Source organism: Plecotus auritus (genome assembly GCF_963455305.1).
Source record: "Plecotus auritus genome assembly, chromosome: 14".
Taxonomy (NCBI): Eukaryota; Metazoa; Chordata; class Mammalia; order Chiroptera; family Vespertilionidae; genus Plecotus; species Plecotus auritus.
This window is the reverse complement of record NC_137780.1, coordinates 4,562,347-4,587,263: the sequence shown is the minus strand read 5'-3', so window position 1 is coordinate 4,587,263 and position 24,917 is coordinate 4,562,347. Positions and strand designations below refer to the sequence as shown.

The window sequence follows — 24,917 nt, the reverse complement described above, 5'->3', positions numbered from 1 at the left end:
ATTTCTCAGCCATTAATCACATCCTGAAAACGCCGCCGCCACCTCCCACACCTGCCGTGTCCCCGATGCCCGCTGTCGAGGCGCGCCTGCTGGCACCGAGGACAGAGACGGGGTGGGCGGGGAGACCCACTCACCTTGCTGGGAGCCAGGACACGCCCTGCAGCATCCCCGGGCCGGGCCGGCCGGCCGGTGCTCAGCCCCGGAGCTGGGCCAGTCGGCGCCAGTGCAGAGCATGTCGCCCCCTGCCTGGCGGCATCACTGCCTGGGAGGCTGCTGGAGCCCAGGAGGGAAGGGGCCGCGGGCCCAGACGACACAGGTGGTCCTGCTGCCAGGTGGCTGCCGCGCCCGCGCCGCTTCCCCCGCAGGTTCCTAGGGAGGTGACGCCGCTCATCCGTCACCAGCGCTGTCCCTGCCTTCTCGGAGCAAGTCATTTTATTCTATTTTCCTAGAAAGAGTGGGAGGGAGGGAGAGAGAGAGAAACATCGATGGGAGAGAGACACGTCAACTGGTTGCCTCCCGCAGGCGCACCAACTGGGGCCAGGGATCAAGCCTGCAACTGAGGTCCATGCCCTTGACCAGAGTCGAACCCGGGACCCTTCAGTCCGCGGGCCGGCGCTCTAACCACTGAGCAGCATGGGCCAGGGCCCGGGAGCGGGTGTGTAAGCAAACCCAGGAGCCTGTGTGGAAGGTGTGCCCTGACCACGCTGTTGGGCACTGCATGATGCCAGCTCTCAGCTACTCCGGTGTAGCAGAGCTTGCACACGTACCGCAGGCATGCACACACACACACACACACACACACACACACACACACACACGTACACACACGTGCGTGTGGCTGTACCTCGCAGCCCTGTCGCTGGAGCCTGGCGGGCCCGAGGCTCCGGGGCCCAGAGGCAGAGCGGCCTCCTCACGGGATCTCCGGATCTTATTTCAGGCCTGGACGCGGACGAGGAGCTCGCACTGCTCTATCACCACGCGCCCTACCTAGGTGACTGGCGGCGGGAGGGCCCCGGGCGCCCGTGACCTGTCCTTGCATCCCCGTGTGCACGTCTGCATGGTCACGTCGAGGGCCGCCTGCGTGACGGGGCCTGGCCACTGCGCCCACGGTGCTCTCGGGGCTGGGGCTGAGGAGCGTGATCTCCCGGGTCCTGGGTCCTGGGTCCCGGGTCCTGGGTCCTGGGTCCTGGGTCCTGGGTCCTGGGCCCAGCGCCGTCGGCCTCTGTCTGGGGAGAAAGCGGAAGCCGTCGGCTCCGCCTGTGCCTGCCGCGTCGGGCTGTGTGCATGGGCCGTGTGGCTGGTCCCAGTGCTTCCTGTGGTCCGCTTGCCGCGTCTGTTTGCTTTGTTTTGTGAACTGATTGGGGGTGAAGGGGGCTTTTAAGTTCCTTTCCACGAGGAATGGTGGGGCTAACCCCCCTCTGTGTGTCCCTCCCAGACCAGAGAGTGGCCGCCTTCTGCACCCTGACGGACATGCAGCGCACGCAGGGCCTGGAGGGCGCCCCGGAGCTGCCTCTGTGCGTGGAGCCCGGCGGCCAGGAGTTCCTGGATGCCACGGGGTACGTGAGTCCGCGGGCCCCGCCCCGCTGTCCCAGCCCAGTGATCAGGGGTCCGATAACTCAGGCTGCCAGAGCCCCTGCCACGGTGCCCCCCCCCCCCCGTCCCTCAGACCCAGGGCCGCCGGAGCCCCTGCCACGGTGCCCCCCCCCCCCCCCCCCCCGTCCCTCAGACCCAGAGAAGGGACGGGGTGGGACTGACCAGCTCCTGCTCTGCTCCGTGGACGGGCCTTGCCCACCCAGATGTGCAGCCGGTGCCCATGGTGTGAGGTTCCTCACGGCGAGGGAGGCTGTGGGCCCGGGTCAGCGTCTGCCAGTCGCTGACGGTGCCGACGGGACACCTCACGGAGGGGCCTCCGCGGCCAGGCTGAGTGCTGACCCGAGGACCCTGTCCTCCCAAGCCCGTCCCCGCCCGGCCGCACGCCTTCCATGAAGTGCGTCGGGGACGCACCCGCTCCGCCCGGGTTCTTGCTGTGCTTCTGGCCCGAGGACTGTGTCCTTCGCCTGTGCCATCCATTCCTAGCTCCTGCTTTTGAACAAACGTACTTGATTGATTTCCGAGGGGAAGGGAGACGGGGAGAGAGAAATATCAGTGATGAGAGAGTCATGGATCGGCTGCCCCCTGCACGCCCCACACCGGGAATCGAACCATGACCTCCTGGTTCACAGGTCGACCCTCAACCACTGCGCCACGCCCGGGCCGGGCCCTAATTCCTGCTTTTCTATGAGCCCGAGTGACCATGAACTTGGTAATGACCAGGAGAGGCCGAGGGAGGAACTAAATCCGTTAGTTCCCAGGACTTCCTTCACTGGGGTCTGTCTAGTCCCCCGGCATCCATTGGGATCATCCGTGTTTGTTTTCTTACCAACGTGGGTGCCCTGGGAGGTTCTAAAGCGTTCAGATCCGGTGAAATGGGGGCGGGGTAGGTGTTCCAGCGAAGCAGCACCACGTCCCCTCTGGAGCTGGTGCCATGCTGCCCACCCCGGTCAGCCCCAGGCCCCGGGAGCAGGCGTCCTCAAACTACGGCCCGCGGGCCACATGCGGCCCGCCGAGGACATTGATCCGGCCCGCCGGGTGCCGCTGCCTGTCCTGCTTAGGAGCCGACGCATCCCGGGCCCGCAGTGCGCATAGGAATTTGTTCATAGTTTTTTTTTTAAACTATAGTCCGGCCCTCCAACGGTCTGAGGGACAGTGAACTGGCCCCCTGTTTAAAAAATTTGAGGACCCCTGGTTTAGAGGGAGCGCCCTGAGCGGTGCCTGACCGGGCTGGGCGGGGTCTCTAACTCTGTCCTCTCTGCCAGGGAGCCGTCCCCAGCCACGCTGACGGGCAAGGTGAACCAGCTGGAGCTGGTCCTGCGGCAGCTGCAGACCGACCTCCGCAAGGTAATGCCTGGCGCTCACTCTCAGGGCTCACAGCCCCTGATCAGCCCTCTCCGCACACAGCGCCCCCCTCCCCGCCGGGAATGAGAGGAAGGGGCTGGGAGAAGCGCCTGATCCGAACTGCCGGCTGTGGGTGCCGATGGCGGAGCATCGGCTCAGGGTCCAGACAGGAAACTGAGACGGGGAGCGAGAAGCAGGGGCCGGGTGAGCGTGGGGTGAGGTTAAAGGCAGGGCCGTGTCCAGGCGGTGAGGACAGACGGCACACGGGGTGACGGGCAGGGAGGGTGCGCCAGGCAAGGACTGGGTCGTTGGAGGAGGGGTATGGAGAGATGATTTTTTAAAGAAGAGGTGGTGGTCCGGGTGGGAGCTCCGAGCATTAGGAAAGTATGCAGGTGTCCGCGACGGTGAGTGCAGCCCCCCCTGTCCACAGAGTGAGGGCTGCAGCCAGGGCCCCCAAGTGTCCCCACCTCCCGGCTCTGCTTTGGGGACCACACCTGGGGAAGCAGTGTCCTAGGGTTCATTTGCATGAAGATGAAGGAAATTTCCAGGAATGACCTTCAGAGTCTAGAAGGTTCAGGCCAGAGTACTAGTTCCAGGGGTCACAGTAAAGGGCTGGAGGGTCTTGGGGGGGCAGGCGCAGGAGCCCCGAGTGTATTGGGAGGAGGGTCCTGTGATGATGACAGGAGCTCGATTTCCTGTAGTGACTGGAAAGGAAGGACGGGGGTGGCAGACGGGGCCTCAGGGGGAGTCAGCGCTCACCGAATCCTCCTCGGGGTGGGGGGGGAAGGGGTCCTGGGGCAGGTGGGACCGGGGCCAGAGGGTCAGGAAGCGGACGGGCGGGCCGTGCCAGGGGTGGGAGTGTCCTGAGGAGGCCGCCGCGCATTAGGAAAGTATGCAGGTGTCCGCGACGGTGAGTGCAGCCCCCCCTGTCCACAGAGTGAGGGCCGCCGCCAGGTCCCCCCAGCTCTGTCCCCACAGGCTGCGTGGCCGCTGCCGATTTAGCCGTCCGTGAGGTCCCATTAGAAACACCGGCTGCTGTAATCTGCAAGGTGGGGAGCCTTCTCCGTCTGGGGCACGTCACCCCGCAGCCCGGGACTGGCCCCAGCATTGTACGTGCTTGTCACTGTGTATTGGAAACTCCAGAAGCGGTTCTTCCAAAAATCTCGGTTATTTCTAGTTTTTCACGGCAACCTTGGAAGGTCATGATGAAGGTCATTCGGGGACTACTGTGGCGGGAAAGCTGAGGCAGAGGGGAAGGCCTGTGTGCTTGATTATAGACATGCCCGGGTCAGCAGCCGCGTTAACACCGACCTTGGTGCTGGGAAGACGTTCGCTCAGCTGTGCCTTCGTCCAGGGGACTTGCCTTAACCTCCGTGGTTGAACATCGACCTAAGAACCAGGAGGTCACAGTTCAATTCCCAGTCAGGGCACATGCCTGGGTCGCGGGCTCCATCCCCAGTGGGGGGCGTGCAGGAGGCAGCCGATCCATGATCCTCTCATCATGGATGTTTCTCTCTCTCTCCCTCTCCCTTCCTGTCTGAGATCAATTTGTAAAAAAAAAAGGAAATTGTTTACAATAAAAAAAGAGTGCAAAGTAAGGGGCAGGCCTGGTGCTGCGGGCCCGGACGGGCGGCGCTGACGGTGTCTCTCCCGCAGGAGAAGCAGGACAAGGCGGTCCTGCAGGCCGAGGTGCGGCACCTGCGCAGGGACAACCGGCGGCTGCAGGAGGAGTCCCAGACGGCCGCCGCCCAGCTGCGCAAGTTCACCGAGTGGTTCTTCAGCACCATCGACAAGAAGTCCTAGCCGGTCGCCCCGCGCGGGGGCCCGGGACGTCGCGGGCAGACGCGGGGGCTTAGCCGTGCCTCCAGCCAGTGCTGCTGTCCCGTCCGTGGGCGCCCCCCGTCCCCCCGGCCCCGCGTGCGCCCCAGCAGGAGGGCCCACGCTCTCTCCGCGGCCGTCGCGAGCGGGAACGCGGGCGTGAAGATGAATGTACTCCGTGTCGAGATGAATGTAACCCTGGTGTCAGCTTAGACTTCCCCTGTAGACGCTACCAAGTGGTCTGTGTAGATAGTGTGTGTCCCCTGGGTGCCAGGTGACCCGCTAGAGGTGTTAACGCACTCCCGTAGTCCGGGCCGTAGGCGGTCAGGTGAACCCGGAGCAGATAATCAGACGTATACTCTACGGAAAGGCGGTCTATTTTTTTGGATGTACAGTGGTTCTCTCGGCACAGCCACTCTCATAGCAATAAGACAGGCGCGGGGAGGCCGCACCAAGGGTGCCTGATGCTCAGCACGCGCTCGGACGCCGTGTTACGGAGGCTAATTTATTTGCAGGCGCAAACGGTGCCTGAATCGTGACCGTGTTCTGATGCTTTTTTTAAAAAGAGGCGGCTGCCTTGTAAATGGCTCGCTCAGTAGTCACCCCGACCTTAGCTCAGGCGCGTGTAGCGGACGCTGTCAGACGAGGGCGGCCACGTGGACAAGGCCAACTCGTCTTTGTACAGAGGCTTCGATGAAGTGTCCTGTATTTAACACCCTTATTTAAGCTTATTTAACCTGAGATGGTTCATTTTATGGACACGGTGTGGCCCGCACCCCGAGAGGGCGCGCCCCGCCGGCCGGAGACCAGGCCGCAGGCTGAGCACCGGATGCTGCTAGACACGACCTTTGTATTGCTTTCTGGTTTTTAACGGTTCCTTTCGAGAAGAACGTCCGTTTTGCTTTTTTAATAAATGTTTGAAAGAGCCCACACAAGCAGCGGTGTTGTCGGGTGAATGAGACGTTATGTCCCCAGCGTGAGCGGCTGTGAGCGTCCTTCGGGGCACGTGGGGTCTCTGTCGAATGCCGCTCGGCCGCCTACACAGTCCCAACCCGACTCAAACAGGGACGGGTTCCCCCGAACAGCGGCCCCGTGCCAGACACTGTTCCCCGCACTTCCATCCACCTCCTGTAACCCTAACGGTGTCCTCGCGGACAGCGTGGGACCCCCATTTTACAGCTTGGTAAACTGAGGCTCAAGGTAAGTATTTACTAAGGTTGCCGTGTGTGTGTGTGTGTGTGTGTGTGTGTGTGTGTGTGTGTGATTAGAATCTTATTCAGTAAAGAATTTGGTGTTCCTTACAAGAAAATCCAAGTAGTAAAATTGTAGTGATTTGAAAAACCACCAGGAAGGGGTAAACCGTAACCTCAAGTCGAACGTCAGACAGAAAGGAGACGGCTCCCGGGCCACGGTGGGAAGGGGACCACGACAAGGTGCAGGGCTCTCCCCGTTCGGAGAGCAGACACAGTGAAACCATGTCAAGAATTAGAGGACGCAGCCCCACCAGGGTGGCTCATTGGTTGAGCGTTGACCTGTGAACCAGGAGGTCAGAGTTCAATTCCCGGTCAGGGCACATGCCCGGGTTGGGGGCTCGATCGCCAGTGTGGGGCGTGCAGGAGGCAGCCGACGGATGATCATTCTCTCTCATCATGGATGTTTCTATTTCTCTCTCTCTTCCTCTCTGACATCACTAAATTGTTTAAAAAGAAAAGGGTAGGGCCGAAACCGGTTTGGCTCAGTGGATAGAGCGTCGGCCTGCGGACTGAAGGGTCCCGGGTTCGATTCCGGTCAAGGGCAGGTACCTTGGTTGCAGGCACATCCCCAGTAGGGGGTGTGCAGGAGGCAGCTGATCGATGTTTCTCTCTCATCGATGTTTCTAGCTCTCTATCCCTCTCCCTTCCTCTCTGTAAAAATATCAATAAAATACATTAAAAAAAAAAAAAAAGAAAAGAAAAGGGTAGGGATGGGGACCTGAATGAGTCCTTTTGCGGGGACTTGAGGTGGATAAGCACCGAGACACCAGACAGCTTCGTCTCACCGAACACAGACTTGTTGGACCCAGCGCAGGGAAGTAGGGAACACACCAACGTGCCCTCTGGGTGCTAAAGGGCAGCCAGACGGTGATGGATGGCGGCCGGTTCGGAGAGAAGCAACGTCATGCCAGCAAGCTCTGCTCAGGAGGCCGCGGCGGAGCGGCGGGGGGACCCGCAGGGGGGATGGAGGCCTCTCCGAAGAATGATTAATTTGGTAATTAACGCAGAGAAGGGAGGAGCGGCTCTGAAATGTTTGCTCCAGGCCCTGCGTGTTCACAGCTCTGCGAGGCGGCAGCTGGTCGGGGCGCGAGGCTGGATGCGCTCACAAGCCCGACGCCAGGGAGCAGGGGAAGGAGGGGCCTGGGAACCAGGGGCAAGAAAATGCTTCCAAAGGGGAAAGGGGGGCCCGCGTGGCTCCGTGACCTGTGAGCCAGGAGGTCACGGTGATTCCCGGTCAGGGGGGTTGTGGGCTCCATCCCCAGTGTGGGGCGTGCAGGAGGCCGCCGATCCATGGTTCTCTCTCATCCTCCCTTCCTCTCTGAAATCAATAAAAATAAATGTTTTAAAAAAGAATCGGGGCCCTAGCCGGTTTGGCTCAGTGGATAGAGTGTCGGCCTGCGGACTGAAGGGTCCCAGGTTTCATTCCGGTCAAGGGCACGTGCCTGGGTTGCAGGCTTGATCCCCATTGTGGGGCGTGCAGGAGGCAGCCGATCAATGCTTCTCTCACATGGATGTTTCTACCTCTCATTCTCCCTTCCTCTCTGAAATCAATAAAGAAATACATTTTAAAAGAATTGGGAGGTTGCCGAAGCCGGTTTGGCTCAGTGGATAGAGTGTCGGCCTGCGGACTGAAGGGTCCCGGGTTCGATTCTGGTCAAGGGCATGTACCTTGGTTGTGGGCACATCCCCAGTAGGGGGTGTGCAGGAGGCAGCTGATCGATGTTTCTCTCTCATCGATGTTTCTAACTCTCTATCCCTCTCCCTTCCTCCCTGTAAAATATCAATAAAATATATATATATATAAAAAAAAAAAAGAATTGGGAGGTCACAGTCTGGTGCCTGCGACACCCGTGGACAGCGGGGCTCAATGCCTAGGAGATCTGTCCCCAAGAGGCAAACCCTGAGCCCCCGGAAAGGAGGTCCAGGAGACGGAGAGGCAAACCCCAGGGTTGGGGAAACTGAGGAATGAGCAGATCATCGAGAAGAAACCCGAGCCCAGGAAACGAGGCGGGAGCAGGGATCGAGCTCCCGGAATTGCACTTCCCGCCACCAGCCTGCCTGGTGCTCACCCCCAGCTGGCGGGCGAACTCCCAGGGCTCAGGGTCATGAGAACAGTCCTCCCCCCCCCCCCCCACCACCACCACCCCAGTTCCCTCACCCTACACGGAGGCAGAGGCGGGAGGAGGGGGTGAAGCTCCCCGTGGCCGACCACTTAGCAACAGCGTCTCTCGGGCTCCGTCAAACAGCCTGACAACAGGCCGACGGCGCCTCCGGGGTAACTCTGAGTTAGGATCCCAGCCCAGACCTCCTCCGTGGCCTGCCCCACCTCACGGCCAGACGCGTTGCTATTTGTTCTGTAAACCAGCTCCCTGGGTAAAGCGTGGAGCGATGGGAAACATCTAAAAGACCAACTATGCAAACACCGTCACCACCCCCACCCCGCAACCAGGTCCAGCCTGGAGGCCCTGGGAACGGGGGATTGCCTCCTGGGCCAGCTGCCCCCACCCCCTGTCGCTCAAGGGCTGGGCCTGGGCCTAGAGCAAAAAGGAATTTTTTTTTTATTATTATTGATGTCAGGAAGGGAGAGGGAGAGAGAGAGAAACATCCATGATGAGAGAGAATCATGGATCAGCTGCCTCCTGCATGCCCCCCACTGGAGATCGAGCCAGTAACCCGGGCATGTGCCTCGACCAGGAATCAAACCGGGACCTCCTGGTTCCTAGGTCGATGCTCAACCACTGAGCCACGCCGGCCGGCACAAGAGTCTTTTTGACTTGAGCCCCTTGGACGTTACAGCTCCCAGGCCTTAGAGGTCATACTTGACTCAGGTTCAGGGAGCTGCAGGCCCTGGTGAGGCCTGGGGTCCGGCGGGCCCCTCCCCCCTCCCTCCCTCTCCCCCTCCCCCCTCCCCCCTCCTTCCCTCCTCTCTGCAGGCCGCCTGTGCCCTGGGCAGGAGGACCGGCTCGGGCACAGCAGAGCCAGCCGCCCAGACAGCTTTCCAAGGCAACTCTGCAAACAGCCGAGCAGCCACATGCACGGCCCCCCCAAGCTCCCGCCTGGGACCCCACTCTGAGCGCCTCCAGGGGCGTGGAGCCCGCCCCCCGGGCGCTGGCAGGGCCGTGGGAATCGGTCCGGTTTTGATGGCGGATGCTGGGCCCTTAGGGAGAGGAGACCTCCCTCCGTCCGGCTTGAGGAGGTGGTTCCTGTCCATTCCTGTGCCAGCTGCTGTGAACGGAAATAACAACGCTCCCATTCAAACGGGGTTGGGGCGGGCGGGGCGGGGAGGAGGGGACGGAGAAATATAGGGATTTTGTCTTTTTATTTTTTTAAATATATCTCTATTCATTTCAGAGAGGAAGGGGAAGGGAGAGAGAGAAACATCCATGATGAGAGAGAATCGCGGATCGGCTGCCTCCTGCACGCCCCCCACTGGGGATTGAGCCAGTAACCCGGGCCTGTGCCCTGACCGGGAATCAATCCATGACCTCCTGGTTCCCAGGTCGACACTCCACCGCGGAGCCCCGCCGGCCGGGCTTGGCAGGGTTTCTTGAGCAAACGTTTTATAGGCGAGGCGAGGCCCTGGGGCCGAGTTCTAAGAGCCACGGGCTGGAGTCTCAGTGCGCATCCCAGCAGCTGTCTCCCCAGGACCGTCAAGGAGACAGAAGGAGAGCCCCATCCTCGTTGGTCCCCAGGCACCTCGTGAGCCGCAGTGATGGATTCCCGCGGCCCCAAATGGCTGCGGTGGGCAAACCCCCGCGCACCGTGCACGGTGCTCAGCGTCCCGCCCGCTGCTGTCTGGTTTTGCTCCCGGGCTCTGCCGTGGGACGTTACGCATTCATCCCTCGGAAAGCGGCTCTTACCCCCCCCCCCCCCGGGGCCGTCCGTTACGCGGAGCAGGTGCCTGCGAGAGAGACCCCACGCTCCACCGCCAAATGCGGCCATCGCCCCCCCCCCCCCCCTTTCCTGGAAGCCAATTTAGTTCTCGCCTCTCGGTTGGAGCCTGGCTTCGGGCAGAAATGGCCTTGCAGTGGCTGTTCATGTTTCCATGCAAAGACATTCGTCTCGTTCCGTCTGCCGGGGGTTCGGTGGGGGCCGTTCTGTGCAATTCATCACAGAATTCTTTTCCAGGCGTTCACTATGGCCTCGTGTTGTTGTTGTTCCGCCTCCAAGATCGAGCATCCAGGAGGCTGAGCACGGCCGGGAGGAACTCTCAGATCCCCTAGCAGGAGGGCTTGCTAAAAGCGGCCCGAGCCGGGCGTCTCTGCCTGGGGGAGCCAGCAAGGTCCCCCTTCATCTGTTCATCAGGTTTACCTTCCAGACAGCATGGCACACGCAGGGAGGCACACCCGCCCGCCCCCCGCGCCCCGGCAGACGTTGCCAATTCATCTCAGACGTCTCGCCATAGGATCCGTCTCTCTTTCCGTCCCAGACGGCCTCTAGGAAGTGGTCGAATTATCGTGCTCATTTGCTTTGGGGGCTTCAGTTTGGGTCCCATTTGAAACTAATATCCTTTTGGGGCAAACGTTGTATTAACGGAAGAGTTCTGTGTCTAAAAAAAGAAAATGTAAAACCATCATCTACTCACGTTCTCTCATTTTAGAGATAAAAATAGAGACTCGGGCCCAGCCTGCGTGGCTCAGGGGTGGAGCATTGACCTGTGAACCAGGAGGTCAGGGTTCGATTCCCGGTCAGAGCACAGGCCCGGGTTGCGGGCTCCATCCCCAGTGGGGGCCGTGCAGGAGGCGGGCAGCCGATCCAGGATTCTCTCTCATCATGGATGTTTCCATCTCTCTCTCCCTCTCCCTTCCTCTCTGAAATCAATAAAAAATATTACAAACAGGCCGAAACCGGTTTGGCTCAGTGGATAGAGCGTCGGCCTGCGGACTGAAGGGTCCCGGGTTTGATTCCGGTCAAGGGCAGGTACCTTGGTTGCGGGCACATCCCCAGTAGGAGGTGTGCAGGAGGCAGCTGATCGATGTTTCTCTCTCATCGATGTTTCTAGCTCTCTATCTCTCTCCCTTCCTCTCTGAAATCAATAAAAAATATTATAAACAAAAAACAAAAAAAAATACAACACAGCGTGCACCTGCTCCCGGAAAGTCACTAGCCAGCTTCCGGAATTTCCTCACCGGGAACCAGCTGCTGGTTGTTGGAGAAAATGGCCGGCCAACGCCAGACAGCTGCGATCAACGAGGTGGAATCACGCCTCCCCACCCCTCGAGCTGACCCACCAGTCACTGGGCTCGGAGGTCGGGAAGCGGAAAGGCCCGGAAACCTCATCCGGTCGCTCCCGGGTAGGGCGCGTCGGAGAGCCGGTGCCTCCCCCGGGGCCCGGGCCGACGCCGTGTTCTCCCCGCGGGCCAGGACTTGGCGTTGGGCGGCTTCCTCTACGCCCCGTGCCGCTCGCCTCCCCTCTGCCCTCCAAGCGCTCTTGTTCAGGAGCCAGGAGCGGTGCCAGCTCCCGAGGCAGCCAGATCCGGGGCCCGTGACAAATAGAGTCATGGAGCCCTGTTAGTCCCAGCAGGCGTGTGGCTCCTCGCGACGGCGTGGCTCATTTTCCTTTTTTTTGTTTTTTTTTGTTTGTTTGTTTGTTTTTTGTTAATCCTCCCCCGAGGATATTTTTCCATTGATTTTTTTAGGAAGCGTGGGAGAGAGAGGGAAAGACAGAGAGAAATATGGATGTGAGAGAGACACATCGATGGGCTGCCTCCTGCACACGTTTCAGGGCCCGGGAGGAACCTGCCACCGAGGTACGTGCCCTTGACCAGAATCGAACCCGGGACCCTTCGGTTCACAGGCCGACGCTCTATCCACGGAGCCACACCGGCCAGGGATGGCTCATGTTCCATGCACCGTGTTTATCCACAAAAGGGAAATGGGGTGCTGACGTCTAGGGCCGTGAGGATGGTCTGCAGTGAACGGGGTTCCTCTGACAAGCGACCCCCTTTTCCGGGCCTGGCAGGTGAGTTTGGGTTTTCCTGGGCGTTGTTAAATGCGGGTTCTGGCAGATGGACTCCCGGCTGGGTCTCCATGGACGTCGGCCTATAAATACCCAGGCCAGCAGCATTCACCTTTTGTACCTGATTCATCGCCGTTTCTAAGGTGCAGACAGATGGGGGGCGGCCACGGCGATGGCCCGGGAGGCGGGGGACCAGCGCCGCCCCTTTAACACGGACCAGAGCGCGTGGGGTGCCAGGTGGCTCCCCGCTCCTGGAGCTGTCTCCGGGGCCAGCCTGCCTCCTTCCTGGGGAGATGGAGGTGTGGTCTGCGTGGCTCTGGGTGGGGGGTGACTTCCGGCTGTTCCTGGCACTCGCCCAGATGGTCCCCACTCTTGGCCTTGGCCCTGCCTGTCCCTGAGCCAGTCCCTGCTGAACGTGGAGGACTCAGGTCTCCCTGATAAGACGGCACCATCCCTGGACCAGGTGCCTCCGCCCGGCCACGTGGCTCCACGGCTGAGCCCAATTGCCTAGTGCCGTGGTCGGCAAACTGCAGCTCGCGAGCCACAGGCGGCTCTTTGGCCCCTGGAGTGTGGCTCTTCCACAAAATACCACGGCCTGGGCGAGTCTATGTTGAAGAAGTGGCGTTAGAAGAAGTTTAAGTTTAAAAAATTCGGCTCTCCAAAGAAATGTCAATCGTTGTCCTGTTGATATTTGGCTCTGTGGACGAATGAGTTTGCCGACCACTGGTCTAGTGAGCTAGCTTGATGAGAGAATCATGGATCAGCTGCCTCCTGCGCGCCCCACACTGGGGATGGAGCCTGCAACCCGGGCCTGTGCCCTGACCGGGAATCGAACCGTGACCCCCTGGTTCCTAGGTGGACGCTCAACCCGAGCCACACCGGCCGGGCGAGGGAAAGTTATGATAAAACAGACTTTGGAAAGGTAGGTAGACCGGAAACGAAGCACTCGGGGCGGGAGCGATGGTCGGAGACCAGTGAGAAGTGGAGGCAGTGCTGGGAGGAGAGAAAAAGCCGGGAGAGAGCCCCATAAATCACCGCGGACGGTTTGCGCCCGCATTGTCCTTCCTGTCTTCTGTCCCGGCACCGAACCATTCATCACCCCGCGCCGGGCTGCGGGCTGCGGGCACAGCGTTTGGCCCCCAATCCTAATCGGGGAGGTTTCAGGAAGAATCGCAAAGTGGGGAACCGTCAGAATTCCTGAATTTTTTGTGATGTTTCCAATCCCTCCCCCAACCTCAGGTGTCATTCCCTGGGATGGAACTGGGGGGAGGGGCACTTTCCTGGTGTCGGTCGGGAACCCCGAAATCAGCTGCCCCTCCACAGTGTGCGCTGGGGAGGGGGCGCTGGGCGGAGGGCCCAGGGTGCGGGGAGGCAGCCCGGAGCTGAGCTGAAGCTAGTAGGTGCAGGTGGGGGCGGGGGCGGCATAGAGGAGGTGGTGAGAGACAGGATTCTTTGGGAAGAAAGTGTTTGTAGCCGAAAGTGTTTGTAGGCCTGCGGACTCAAGGGTCCCAGGTTCGATTCCGGTCAAGGGCATGTACCTTGGTTGCGGGCACATCCCCAGTGGGAGGTGTGCAGGAGGCAGCTGAACGATGTTTCTCTCTCATCGATGTTTCTAACTTTCTATCCCTCTCCCTTCCTGTCTGTAAAAATCAATAAAATATATTTTTAAAAAAAAAGTGTTTGTAAGCAGTGAACGTACAGCACCCTCTCCCTCATACCCAAGTCTTTTCAGGAACAAGTTGAGTGATTTGTCTTAGCTTTTTAAAATATATATATTTTTTATATTGATTTCAGAGAGGAAGGGAGAGGGAGCAAGAGAGAGAAACATCCATGATGAGAGAGAATCATGGATCAGCTGCCTCCTGCACGCCCCACCCTGGGGATGGAGCCCACCACCCGGGCCTGTGCCCTGACCGGGAATCGAACCCTGACCTCCTGGTTCCTAGGTCGACACTCCACCAGAGCCACACTGGCCGGGCTGAATCTTGGCTTTTGATTAGGAAATGAGTGCCTGGGAATCACTGAATCTGGCCCCCGCCCTCAGCACCTTCTTCACCCCATCGATTCGCATCCATGACAGGCAGGGCTGGGTTCTCCTTGGAGGAGGAGCGGTCTCTATCCGCAGTGCAGGCCGCGCTCCATCCTCCTGAGCGGGGTTCTCTCCACGAGGCCCCGTGGACTGTGCGGGGCGGGGTCCTGTGCGTGCCTTCATCGTCGTTCCCGTTTGGTCCTGGGAGCGTGGCCGTGCAGCTTCTCTTACCCCGCCGCCATGTTTAATCTCTCCCCCGACTTCTTTTTAAACTGGAACTCATTAGGTTCGTTCTTCCTCTGTGTTGTCACGTTGTGAGGCCATTGCCAACCGAGCAAGAACCATTTCATCCCCTAAGGAGCCCCTTGAACACGAGCTGGCGTGGCTCAGAGGACAGAGCATGGGCCTGCGGACCGAAGGGTCCCAGGTTCGATTCCCGGTCGGGGGCACAGGCCTGGATTGTGGGCTCGATCCCCAGTGTGGGGCGTGCAGGAGGCAACCAGTCCCTGATTCTCTCTCATCACTGATGCTTTCCCTCTCACTTTCTCTCGGAAATCAATAAAAAAATATATATATTTTAAAATGAGCTCCTCTCCCTGCAGACAGATAGACAGACGAGGCCTGGCCCTGGGCACCAGTTCAGTAAGTTCAGGGTTTGCCTGGTGAGGAGGGCTCCTTGGAAAGCCCCACCCCGCCCCCCCAAAGACAGAGGTGGCTGCCGGTCTTGGCGGCCTCGAGGGCTCCTTCGCCCAGAGGCACCTGTGATGGATCACGACCTTAGAACCACGTGCATTCGTTTGCCTTCCATCCTTCCTCCAGCACAGGTGTCCCCGGCCTCACGCCTCATCCTTCATGACTGGTTTGTTTTGAAAACAAACCCTGGACGTGTCTGTGCCCACGGCCCCTGCCCACTCTGTCCCATTGCTCAGGGGAGGAGCGCCGGGTGGAGTCACGCGCAAGTGCCACCGCGGCCGGGGGTGGACCCGGCAGGGCGTCGCCCCTGTGCTCCCGGCGCCGGCCCCCAGGCCCAGCTGCCCGACTGAGCCAAAATGAGAACAGGCAGGACGCCCAGCAAACCTCGCGCTTCAGATGGACGATGGGTCATTTCAGCGTCCGTGTGGCCCCACCCCGGCCCCGGATACTAACACGAAGAAGGTAGTCGCTGTTGCTCTTTCATTTGAATTGAACCGGGACCCGTATTCCATTGGGCCCCGTCCCAGCAAGGGCCAGCCTGCTTCTGCCCCGTCTCCATCGAGCTTGACTTTCGTCTGTTATGAAACCAGTGCCATTCAGGGAGATAACACTGACCTTCAACATGGAAGAAAGAGCTCAGCTGGTGTGGCTCAGTGGTTCAGCGTCCACCTAGGAACCAGGAGGTCACGGTTCCATTCCCGAGCAGGGCACACGCCTGGGGTTGCGGGCTCGATCCCCAGTGTGGGGCGTGCAGGAGGCAGCCCATCCGTGATTCTCTCATCATTGATGTTTCTCTCTCTCCCTCTCCCTTTGTCTCTGAAATCAGTAACAATATTTTTTTTTTAAAGAGAAATCACAAGAAATATAATTCCATTTTGACCGAGTCGTGGTAGAGATGGTAGGCAACCGAGAACTCAGTTTCCTTTATTAGCGATGGCTGGAATGAGATCAGCGAGGAGGAGTGATATGTCGTAGTCGGTGCGATTTCACAATCCTTTGTCCGGGGCGTTCAAAGTCTTGGTCGGTTATCGCTCATGCAAAACGCTTCTCCAAGTGGAAGGGTTCGAGGCAGGGGCTCCAGAGCCGGGAGCAAAACAAACAGATGTGGTTAATAACAGATACGCGGGCTGTCAGGGATATTAGTACAAATAACAACTCATCTCGAGAAATAATTACATCCCCCGCCACGGCCCCCCCTCTCATTCTCTCGGGCACCAAAAAATAATGGGAAGGTGAACACATTTCTCACATCTCTAAGTATGTTGTTATTTCCTGCTTACACACAAATTACAGAACAGCCACCATCGGGGACCTGGGAGCCGGGGACAGAGACTGGACTCCAGTTAAAAGCTCAACCAAAACAGAAAAGCAATCTGGCACCGCGGACAATTCTGTCACACAAAAAGATGACATTTTACGGAGGGGTGCCTCAGAATTCGACGACAACCTGTTCGCGGCTAAACGGAGTCATTTGCATATTGCAGCAAAATGAAAACACAGTAATCTCATCTGTTGGCTGCCCAGCAGCCTTTCCCAGGGCTGGATTGCTGGAGACATACTCATTTCCCCGCTTCCTGCCCCAAATTCCCCTCCGTCCAGGCTTGCTTGCTTTTTTTTTTCTTTTCAGCCAACCCTTTGTCAGCCCTACTGCTCTACCTTAATTTTCATTTTTCTTCCCCATCTCTGTTTGCTTCTTCCGTCTCTTAGCCACTAAAGGTGACTCCAATGGACTGCGATGAACTCATTCCTGAGCAAAGAAAAGGGACCTTCATTGCTCATCATTTTTTCTTTTAAATACATTTTATTGATTTTTTACAGAGAGGAAGGGAGAGGGACAGAGAGTCAGAAACATCGATGAGAGAGAAACATCGATCAGCTGCCTCCTGCACACCCCCTACTGGGGATGTGCCCGCAACCAAGGTACATGCCCCTGACCGGAATCGAACCCGGGACCCTTCAGTCCGCAGGCCGACGCTCTATACACTGAGACAAACCGGTTTTGGCGCTCATCATTTTTTATATTGTATCTTCTTTTTCCTCCAAGTCTGGTGTGTGTGGTTTTTTAAAAATATATTTTTATTGCCTTGGCCGGTTTGGCTCAGTGAATAGAGCGTTGGCCAGTGGACTGAAGGGTTCCGGGTTCGATTCTGGTCAAGGGCACACGCCTGAGTTGCTGGGGCTCAACCCCAAGAGGGGGGCGTGCAGGAGGCAGCTAATCCATTGTTCTCTCTTATCATTGATGTTTCTCTCTCTCCCCCTTTCTTTTCCTCTCTGAAATCAATAATATATATATATATTATATATATATATATATATGTGTGTGTGTGTGTGTGTGTATATATATATATATATATATATATATTAGATATTTTTATTGATTTCAGAGACGAAGGGAGAAGGGAGAGAGAGAGAAACATCAATGATGAAATAGAACCATTGATCTGCTGCCTCCCGCACGCCCCCTACTGGGGATCGAGCCCCAAACCTGGACATGTGCCCTGACCGGGAATCGAACCGTGGGTGCTGGGCTGGAGCGATGCCAAGCCGGGGCCTTTGAAGGGCCCTGCACCCGCGTGTCGGAGAGACGCTGCGTGGGCCCCTGGGGAGGTTTCGCCCCACCCTCAGCCAAAATCAAACCCTGATGAGATCATGCCTTCCCTGTGGCTTGGCATGGCTTGTGTTTTCAGGGTTCCTCCTTCCTACCTCCCCCACTTCCTCCCCAGGCTGGTCCCTCTGCTCACGGAGCCTTTTATTTCAGCTCTGGCACCCGCACCTGAGCCACGGGGAGTGTGCAAACGGCAGGCCCCGAGCGTATGGAGAGGATCACGCGTGACACGGTAGGCCACGTGCTTCCCTATGGCACGTGATGGCGCAGGTGGGCACCGCCTGGCGCTGGGCATGCGCGTACCTGCCACAGACTGTCCAGAGAGACCCAGGGACGGCCCTGACCGCCACAGGCCAGCTTTGGGGTTCACGGCTTCCTTCCCTTCTCTCTGGGGGGTGGAGCCAGTGCAAAGGGCCTGGGGCAGGTGGCTCTCAGCGGAGACCTCCCTCCTCCGAACCATAAATGGCACCCAATGACCCTGCCCTCGGGCAGTGCATCGGACAGACGTTTCCCGCTTGAGGAGACGTGGCACGTACCGTCTCCGCCGGGTTCTCGGCGCCTCCGCACACGGCAGGGCCGGAGGGGGCCCTGCACAGACTTGCAGGGCGGGCGTTGGTTTGGAGGGAGATCTGCACAGTTTTTCCGCCCCACGAGCTGGCTCCGCGACTCAGTGAAGCAACACCGCTCACGGCCAGGGCTGGGCAGACACCGGGGACGCCGCAGAGGCGTGAGTCCTGCTGGGAACCGGGGCGGCTGGAGCGTGAGCGGTCGTGTGGCTGTGACGTGTGGCAGTCGTGGCGGCTACCAGGTGAACACAGGGAGAAGGGCGGGTCGCCAGCCTCCGGCCCTGCCTGCCCCCCCAGGGCTCTACAGAAGGTGCCAGTCAGGCCACCTGCACCCTTTTCCATTCAGTCTTGCTCACTGCTGTTAGGATCCAACTTTGCTGGGTGGTTTTATTTTCATGTTTTATTTCATGTTTTTAAGAAAATAACTTTTGCTTTAACCCTCTTTATTTTTTTAATATATTGATTTTTTACAGAGAGAAAGGGAGAGGGATAGAGAGTCAGAAACATCGATGAGAGAGAAACATGGATCAGCTGCCTCCTGCACACCCCCCACTGGGGATGTGCCCGCAACCAAGGTACATGCCCTTGACCGGAATCGAACCTGGGACCCTTCAGTCCACAGGCCGATGCTCTATTCACTGAGCCACACCGGTTGGGCTTAACCCTCTTTTTAAGAAATATATATTTTTTATTCAGAGAGGAAAAGAGAGGGAGAGAGATAGAAACATCAATGATGAGAATCCTTGATTGGCTGCCTCCTGCACGCCCCCCACTGGGGATGGAGCCCGCAACCCGGGCGTGTGCCCTTGATGGGAATGGAACCCGGGACCCTTCAGTCTGCAGGCGGACGCTCTGTCCGCTGAGCCACTGGCTAGGGCGCTCTGTGGGAGTTTAAGGAGATGAGGAGGACGGCCTGTGTTCCGTGCCTCTTCGGAGAAAGCCAGATGTTGGATGGAGCCCAGGCCGTCACTCCCCTTTCCCCCAACACAGAGGAGAGAGATTTAAAGACCCACTTAGAAGCACACAGCCCTGCCCAGAGCCAAGAGGAAACCGCTGTGGACAAGAGCCAGCCGCCTCCCTCAGCCACAGCGGCAGGAGGAAGCCCCGCATCGCAGCAGAGGACCAGGTGGAGAGCCAGGCCAGCCCGAGGGGCAGGGAGGCCTCCATCCGCACTGGGGTCCGGAGGCCGGGCTCAGCATGGAGCTGCCCACCCAGGGCTGTGACTTGGCAGCAGACCCCACACATGGCCGAGGCTGGGGGGGTGGGGGGGACCCCGAGTCCTATCCCTGCCAGGGCCCGGGCTAGAGGGCTGGAGCCGCGGTGAGGGCATCACACCAGGGAGACCCCCACATCCCACTGAGAAGAGCAGCAGGAAGGACAGGGTGAAGGTGCAACAAAATCATCGTGACTCTAAATGGGCTGAGATTCCCCCCTGGCCAGTGTTGCTCAGTGGCTAGAGCGTCGGCCTGCAGACCGAAGGGGCCCGGGTTCGATTCCGGTCAAGGGCCTGTACCTCCGTGGCCGGCTCCTCCCCGGCCCGGACCCTGGTGAAGGTGCGTGCAGGAGGCAACCATCGATGTGTTTCTCTCACGTCGATGTCTCTGTCTTTCCCTCTCTCTCCCGCTCTCCCTAGAAATCAATGGGAAAATGTCCTCGGGCGAGGATGGACAAACAAATAACAATGATCCTGTGACTCCCAATGGGCTCAGTGCGCCTTTCTCCTTCACAAGGGTCATCGTTATTTTTTTACCTCCCCGACACACTTTACCTGTGGCTTCTAATTTGTGGCTTCGAGGGTTTCAAGATGCTGATTTCCGGGCGAGTCCCACGCCCCCATTATCACAGCTCTCGCCTCACAGTTCCCCTCGAAGACTTGCAATCAATTTCACAGCATTCTTGTCTGTTCTGTGGAAAAGAGTCTGCCCCATCAAAGCAATATCAGGCCATCATTAAAAAAATAAAAATAAACCTCTCTCCCTCACTCCCAAGTCAAATACTTTTTTTTTTACACTTAAATGTTTGAGATCTTTTCAGCGCTTTTTCCTGGTCTCCAACATCTGTGTGGTTGTCTCCCTGCAGATATCCGGCCCTAAATAATACGGGTTATTTGGGGTAACTGATTATTGGGAAACCTTTTCCTATAGCTACCGAATGACATGTTTAATCCCATCTTTTCAACTGGAAAGAGCCAGGATTTCTTTATCTTGACATGACTTCTCATCAGAGCGGGGGCCACGGACCGAGGGAGCACTGTTTACAGTCGCAGCGAGAGCAGCGGAGGAAACGGGACGGCCAGTAACTCTCCGTGTAAGGTTTTCCCCCAAACCAGCTAATCTCGTCCACCTCTTTCCGAAAAGCTCACGGACCAAGACTTCCGGTGAGCGAGCGGCAGAGACAGGGAGTGTGGTGTGGGCAACAGGGTATTTTCGCTTTCCACTGCCTAGCAGCGAAGGCTGTTTTATTTCTCTTTGGACATGAGTTGGATTCCTCTTTGTTCCGTGAGCCTTTGTGGCTAAAGCTTTTCTATCATCACCGATGGTTTTCTTCCGAAACCGTCATGAAGGGTCACCCTGTCTGCCTTCTTTCCTGCCAGCCTGGAGGTGGGTGGCTTGTGTGGCTCAGCCCGGGGTGCGTCCCAGGGCCGTGGCCAGGAAAGCGATTTTTTAAATAGATTTTTATTCATCTCAGACAGGAAGGGAGAGGGAGAGAGAGAGAGAATCATGGATCGGCTGCCTCCTGCACACTCCTCACTGGGGATGGAGCCCGCAACCCGGGCACGTGCCCTGACCGGGAATGGAACTGTGACCTCCTGGTTCACAGGCTGATGCTCAACCACTGAGCCATGCCAGCCAGGCCAGGGTAACGATTTTCACCCTGTCACTCCCAAACCCCCAGCAACCCCTCTCTGGTCTAATTGTCAGTTGACCTTATTTCCTACTTCACTTAGGACAGTGTTCGGCAAACTCATTATTCAACAGAGCCGCAGTTTGCCGACCACTGACTTAGGATAACAGTCCTGGTTCGCCCAGAATGAGCCTCTCCAGGGACACACGACTTCCATGGCTGGGTATGTCCCAGGTAAACTGGGAAGGTGACCCAACCTCCCTTAACCATTCAAGGGCATTTGCAATCGCATGGACAGATGGCCCTTGAGGGCCTTATGCTACGGGAAATAAGACAGCTCTTTTCCGCTGGAACAGGGAGGGTGCAGGAGAGAAGAAGAAGGTTCCTGCTGGGCCAGGAACCTTCAAGAAAAAGCGAAGGAATTGCGCAGAGCTGCAGACCAGGCGCCTGAGAAAGCAGTTTGCCCAAAAGATGCTTCAAAGGCAAGAAGCAAGCTCATCGATGAAAGAGCCAAGCACTGTCACAGGGAATCCGGGCGGATGTACAGAACGGAGATTCGAATGGCCAGGATGGCAAGGAAAGCCGGCAACTTCTGCGTACCTGCTGAACCCACGTTGGCACTGGTCATCGGGATCGGGGGTATCAGTGGTGCGAGCCCGAGGGTCCGGAAGCCGCTGCATCTCCTCCGCCTTCGCCAGATCTTCACCGGCACCTTTTTAAGCTCAGCCAGGCTTCCATGAACATGCTGCGGATGGTGGGGCCATACATTGCATGCGGGTACCCAAACCTGGAGTCAGTACATGAATTGATCTACACGCGTGGTTATGACAAAATCGACAAAAAACGAATTGCCCTGACAGGTAACTCGTGGGTTGCTCGGTCTCTTGGTAAACATGGCGGCATCTGCAGGGAAGGTCTGATCCATGAGATCTACCCTGTTGGAAAGCGCTTCAAAGAAGTGAACACTTCCTGTGGCCCTTCAGGTTACCTTCCCCACGAGGCGGGATGAAGAAGAACACCACCCACTTTGCAGAAGGTGGAGATGCTGGGAAGAGGGGAGACCAGATCAATAGGCTTATTAGAAGGATGAGCTAAGGTATCTACCATGGTTATTTTTGTAATCTGGTCCGTTAATAAACCGAGGCCTTTAAAATTGAAAAAAAAAAAGGCAGAAAGACAACTATCACAGGATCTCACTCATTGGTGGAATCTACAAAGCAAACAAAAATTCTGAGCTCATAGATACAGAGAATAGATTGGTGGCTGCAAGAGACGGGAAGAGGGGGGTAGATGAATGGGTATATACACTGAGTGACCAGATTATAATGATCTCTGAACGCAAAATAATCTGGCCACTCAGTGAATATCCTATATAATAAAAGGCTAATATGCAAATTGTCCCCTCGACCAGGAGTTCGACCAGCAGGCAGGCCAGCCAACCGCCCATGTCCCCTCCCCCTGGCCAAGCTGGCCGGACCCCACCCATGCATGAATTCATGCACCAGGCCTCTAATATATATATACATACACACATACATACATACACACACACACTGAGTGGCCAGATTATGTGTTCAGAGATCATCACAATCTGGCCACTCAGCGTATGGTCCAAAAGGACAGATTTCCAGGTAAAACATAAGTCCTGGGATGCGATGTACAACGCGGTGACTGTAGTTAACGACACTGTGTTGTATACTTGAAAGTTAAGGGGAGAATAAATGTTGACAGTCCTCATCACACTCACACAAAAAAGTGTAACTATGTGTGATGATGGGTGTGACTAGACTTCCCGAGGTGATCACCTCTCAGTGCGTGAGAAATCACAGTGAATCGTGCTGTACACCTGAGGCTAATATGATCTATGCCCATTACATCTCCATAAACAATAGCTGTTCTCCTCGCTTCTAGAAACACATCGCTCTCTCCCCTTCTCGCAGACATGTCACTACGTTTTCTCTTTTATGATCTACTGGAAGCTATTTCTACATGACGTATCCTGGCACGTCTGCCTTTACAAGCTGTGTGAAAATAACCCTCCGTTCCATTTTAATAAAATCGTGGACATCCTTTGGTCCAATGAAAACATGACTTATTGCCCAACGTCTCTATAGGTTCCCTTTTCAACTTTAAACGAAACTGAATTGGATTATGATATAAACAAACCTGCTAATAGACTTTGACGTCCTCTATTCTCCGACTTCATCGGCTGCATGAAATATATACGTGATCACTTTGGAAGATATATCGTTTGTAACTAAGAAAACAGTGACAGGCTTCCATTTGTTTGATTTTCAAATCTCCACGTATGAGCAGTGCTGGGACAGATGGAAAATAGTTATTATAATTTTATCTGCCATTTGTTATCTTATACATATTTAATTGATTTCAGAGAAGAAGGGAGAGAGAGAAACATCAATGATGAGAGAGAACCATTGATCCACTGCCTCCTGCACACCGCCCCCCCGCCTCGCCCCCCGCACTGGGGATCAAGCCCGCAACCCGGGCATGTGCCCCAACCGGGAATCGAACCGTGACCTCCTGGTTCATAGGTTGATGCTCAACCACTGAGCCACACCGGCCGGGCTGTTATACATTCTTTATACCTAATGAATATGTGGCCCGAAAGATCTTCAAAGATGATGATCTGGTTTATATTCGCTTGGGGAATTGAAACATTCTTATCCCCACATACACATGTGGACTAGGTCTCCCGATTATTTTCCTGGGTTGATAATGTTTACGTTAGAGGTCTTTCCTTATGTCAAGACTTCGCTGGGGAGTGGGATTTTGAAGGAGGAAGAGGAAGGAATTCTAGGAATGTGGAAACAGCGAGACATCTGGGGATTTAACCCCTTAAACTACTAAATGCACCCTAATTCCTAAGAGAGCATTCCATCAGCCTCTCAGCTGTGCAGCGGGCATGGCCTTTCCTGGGCTCCGGTCTGTACTGACCCCTGTCCCCACCATGGTCTGGTCTGGGCTCCGGTCTGTACTAACCCCTGTCCCCACCATGGTCTGGTCTGGGCTCCGGTCTGTACTAACCCCTGTCCCCACCATGGTCTGGTCTGGGCTCCGGTCTGTACTGTCCCCTGTCCCCACCATGGTCTGGTCTGGGCTCCGGTCTGTACTGTCCCCTGTCCCCACCATGGCCTTTCCTGGGCTCCGGTCTGTACTGACCCCTGTCCCCACCATGGTCTGGTCTGGGCTCCGGTCTGTACTGACCCCTGTCCCCACCATGGTCTGGTCTGGGCTCCGGTCTGTACTGACCCCTGTCCCCACCATGGCCTTTCCTGGGCTCCGGTCTGTACTGACCCCTGTCCCCACCATGGCCTTTCCTGGGCTCCGGTCTGTACTGACCCCTGTCCCCACCATGGCCTGGTCTGGGCTCCGGTCTGTACTGACCCCTGTCCCCACCATGGCCTTTCCTGGGCTCCGGTCTGTACTGACCCCTGTCCCCACCATGGTCTGGTCTGGGCTCCGGTCTGTACTAACCCCTGTCCCCACCATGGCCTTTCCTGGGCTCCGGTCTGTACTAACCCCTGTCCCCACCATGGCCTTTCCTGGGCTCCGGTCTGTACTGACCCCTGTCCCCACCATGGCCTTTCCTGGGCTCCGGTCTGTAGTGACCCCTGTCCCCACCATGGCCTTTCCTGGACTCCGGTCTGTAGTGACCCCTGTCCCCACCATGGCCTTTCCTGGACTCCGGTCTGTAGTGACCCCTGTCCCCACCATGGCCTTTCCTGGGCTTCGGTCTGTAGTAACCTCTGCCCCACAGGCAGGCCCAGGCCAGGCCCTGCGATCTGCAGGACACTCAGTGTGGCGTTTCTAAATGGACTTCGCTGATTAAAACCCTGGTCCTCGGGGCAGCATCTGAGATGCTGATGGGGCAGAAATAGCATGTGGGGGACCAGCGAGGATGGTAAGACACAGTCATCACGCTCTGTTAGCCGCGATGGTGCTGTTCTGATTGAAGGCCCGTGCTCACCTGGCTGGGAGTTGCCTGTGGGGCCTGGGAGCTCACCTGGAAATGCGGCCCCTCCTCCCCATCCGGGAGCTGCCCGTCATCATGGGAAGATGGACAACCTTGTTGCAGAGACCAGAGCCGCCGCCCTTTGCAAATCTCCAGCCGGCATTACCTGTAAACTGCCCATTTAGCATACACTTCTGCCTCCTTCCCCACGTAATCCTTGTCCTCCTACCCAATATAAGCAGC

General features: G+C 57.2%; 1 protein-coding gene and 1 pseudogene across 4 annotated transcripts in view; both read left to right on the top strand.

Moving 5' to 3' along the window:
* SIPA1L2 (signal induced proliferation associated 1 like 2) overlaps positions 1-5,689 on the top strand; it is a 118,646-nt gene extending 112,957 nt beyond the window's left edge. For 2 of the 3 annotated variants that reach the window (XM_080651210.1, XM_080651209.1), the window contains exons 19-22: positions 938-991; positions 1,436-1,556; positions 2,856-2,937; positions 4,591-5,689. In XM_080651210.1, the coding sequence (XP_080507336.1) occupies positions 938-991; positions 1,436-1,556; positions 2,856-2,937; positions 4,591-4,737 (404 nt within the window). In that variant the 3' untranslated portion in view covers positions 4,738-5,689. The remainder of the gene's footprint in view (positions 1-937; positions 992-1,435; positions 1,557-2,855; positions 2,938-4,590) is intronic. The other variant, XM_080651211.1, reaches the window with a different exon arrangement.
* A 15,551-nt stretch (positions 5,690-21,240) lies between these two features.
* Positions 21,241-21,796, top strand: LOC308238729 (large ribosomal subunit protein uL30-like; annotated as a pseudogene). The gene has a single exon. The product of its transcript is annotated as a large ribosomal subunit protein uL30-like (transcript).
* Positions 21,797-24,917: the final 3,121 nt, after the last annotated feature.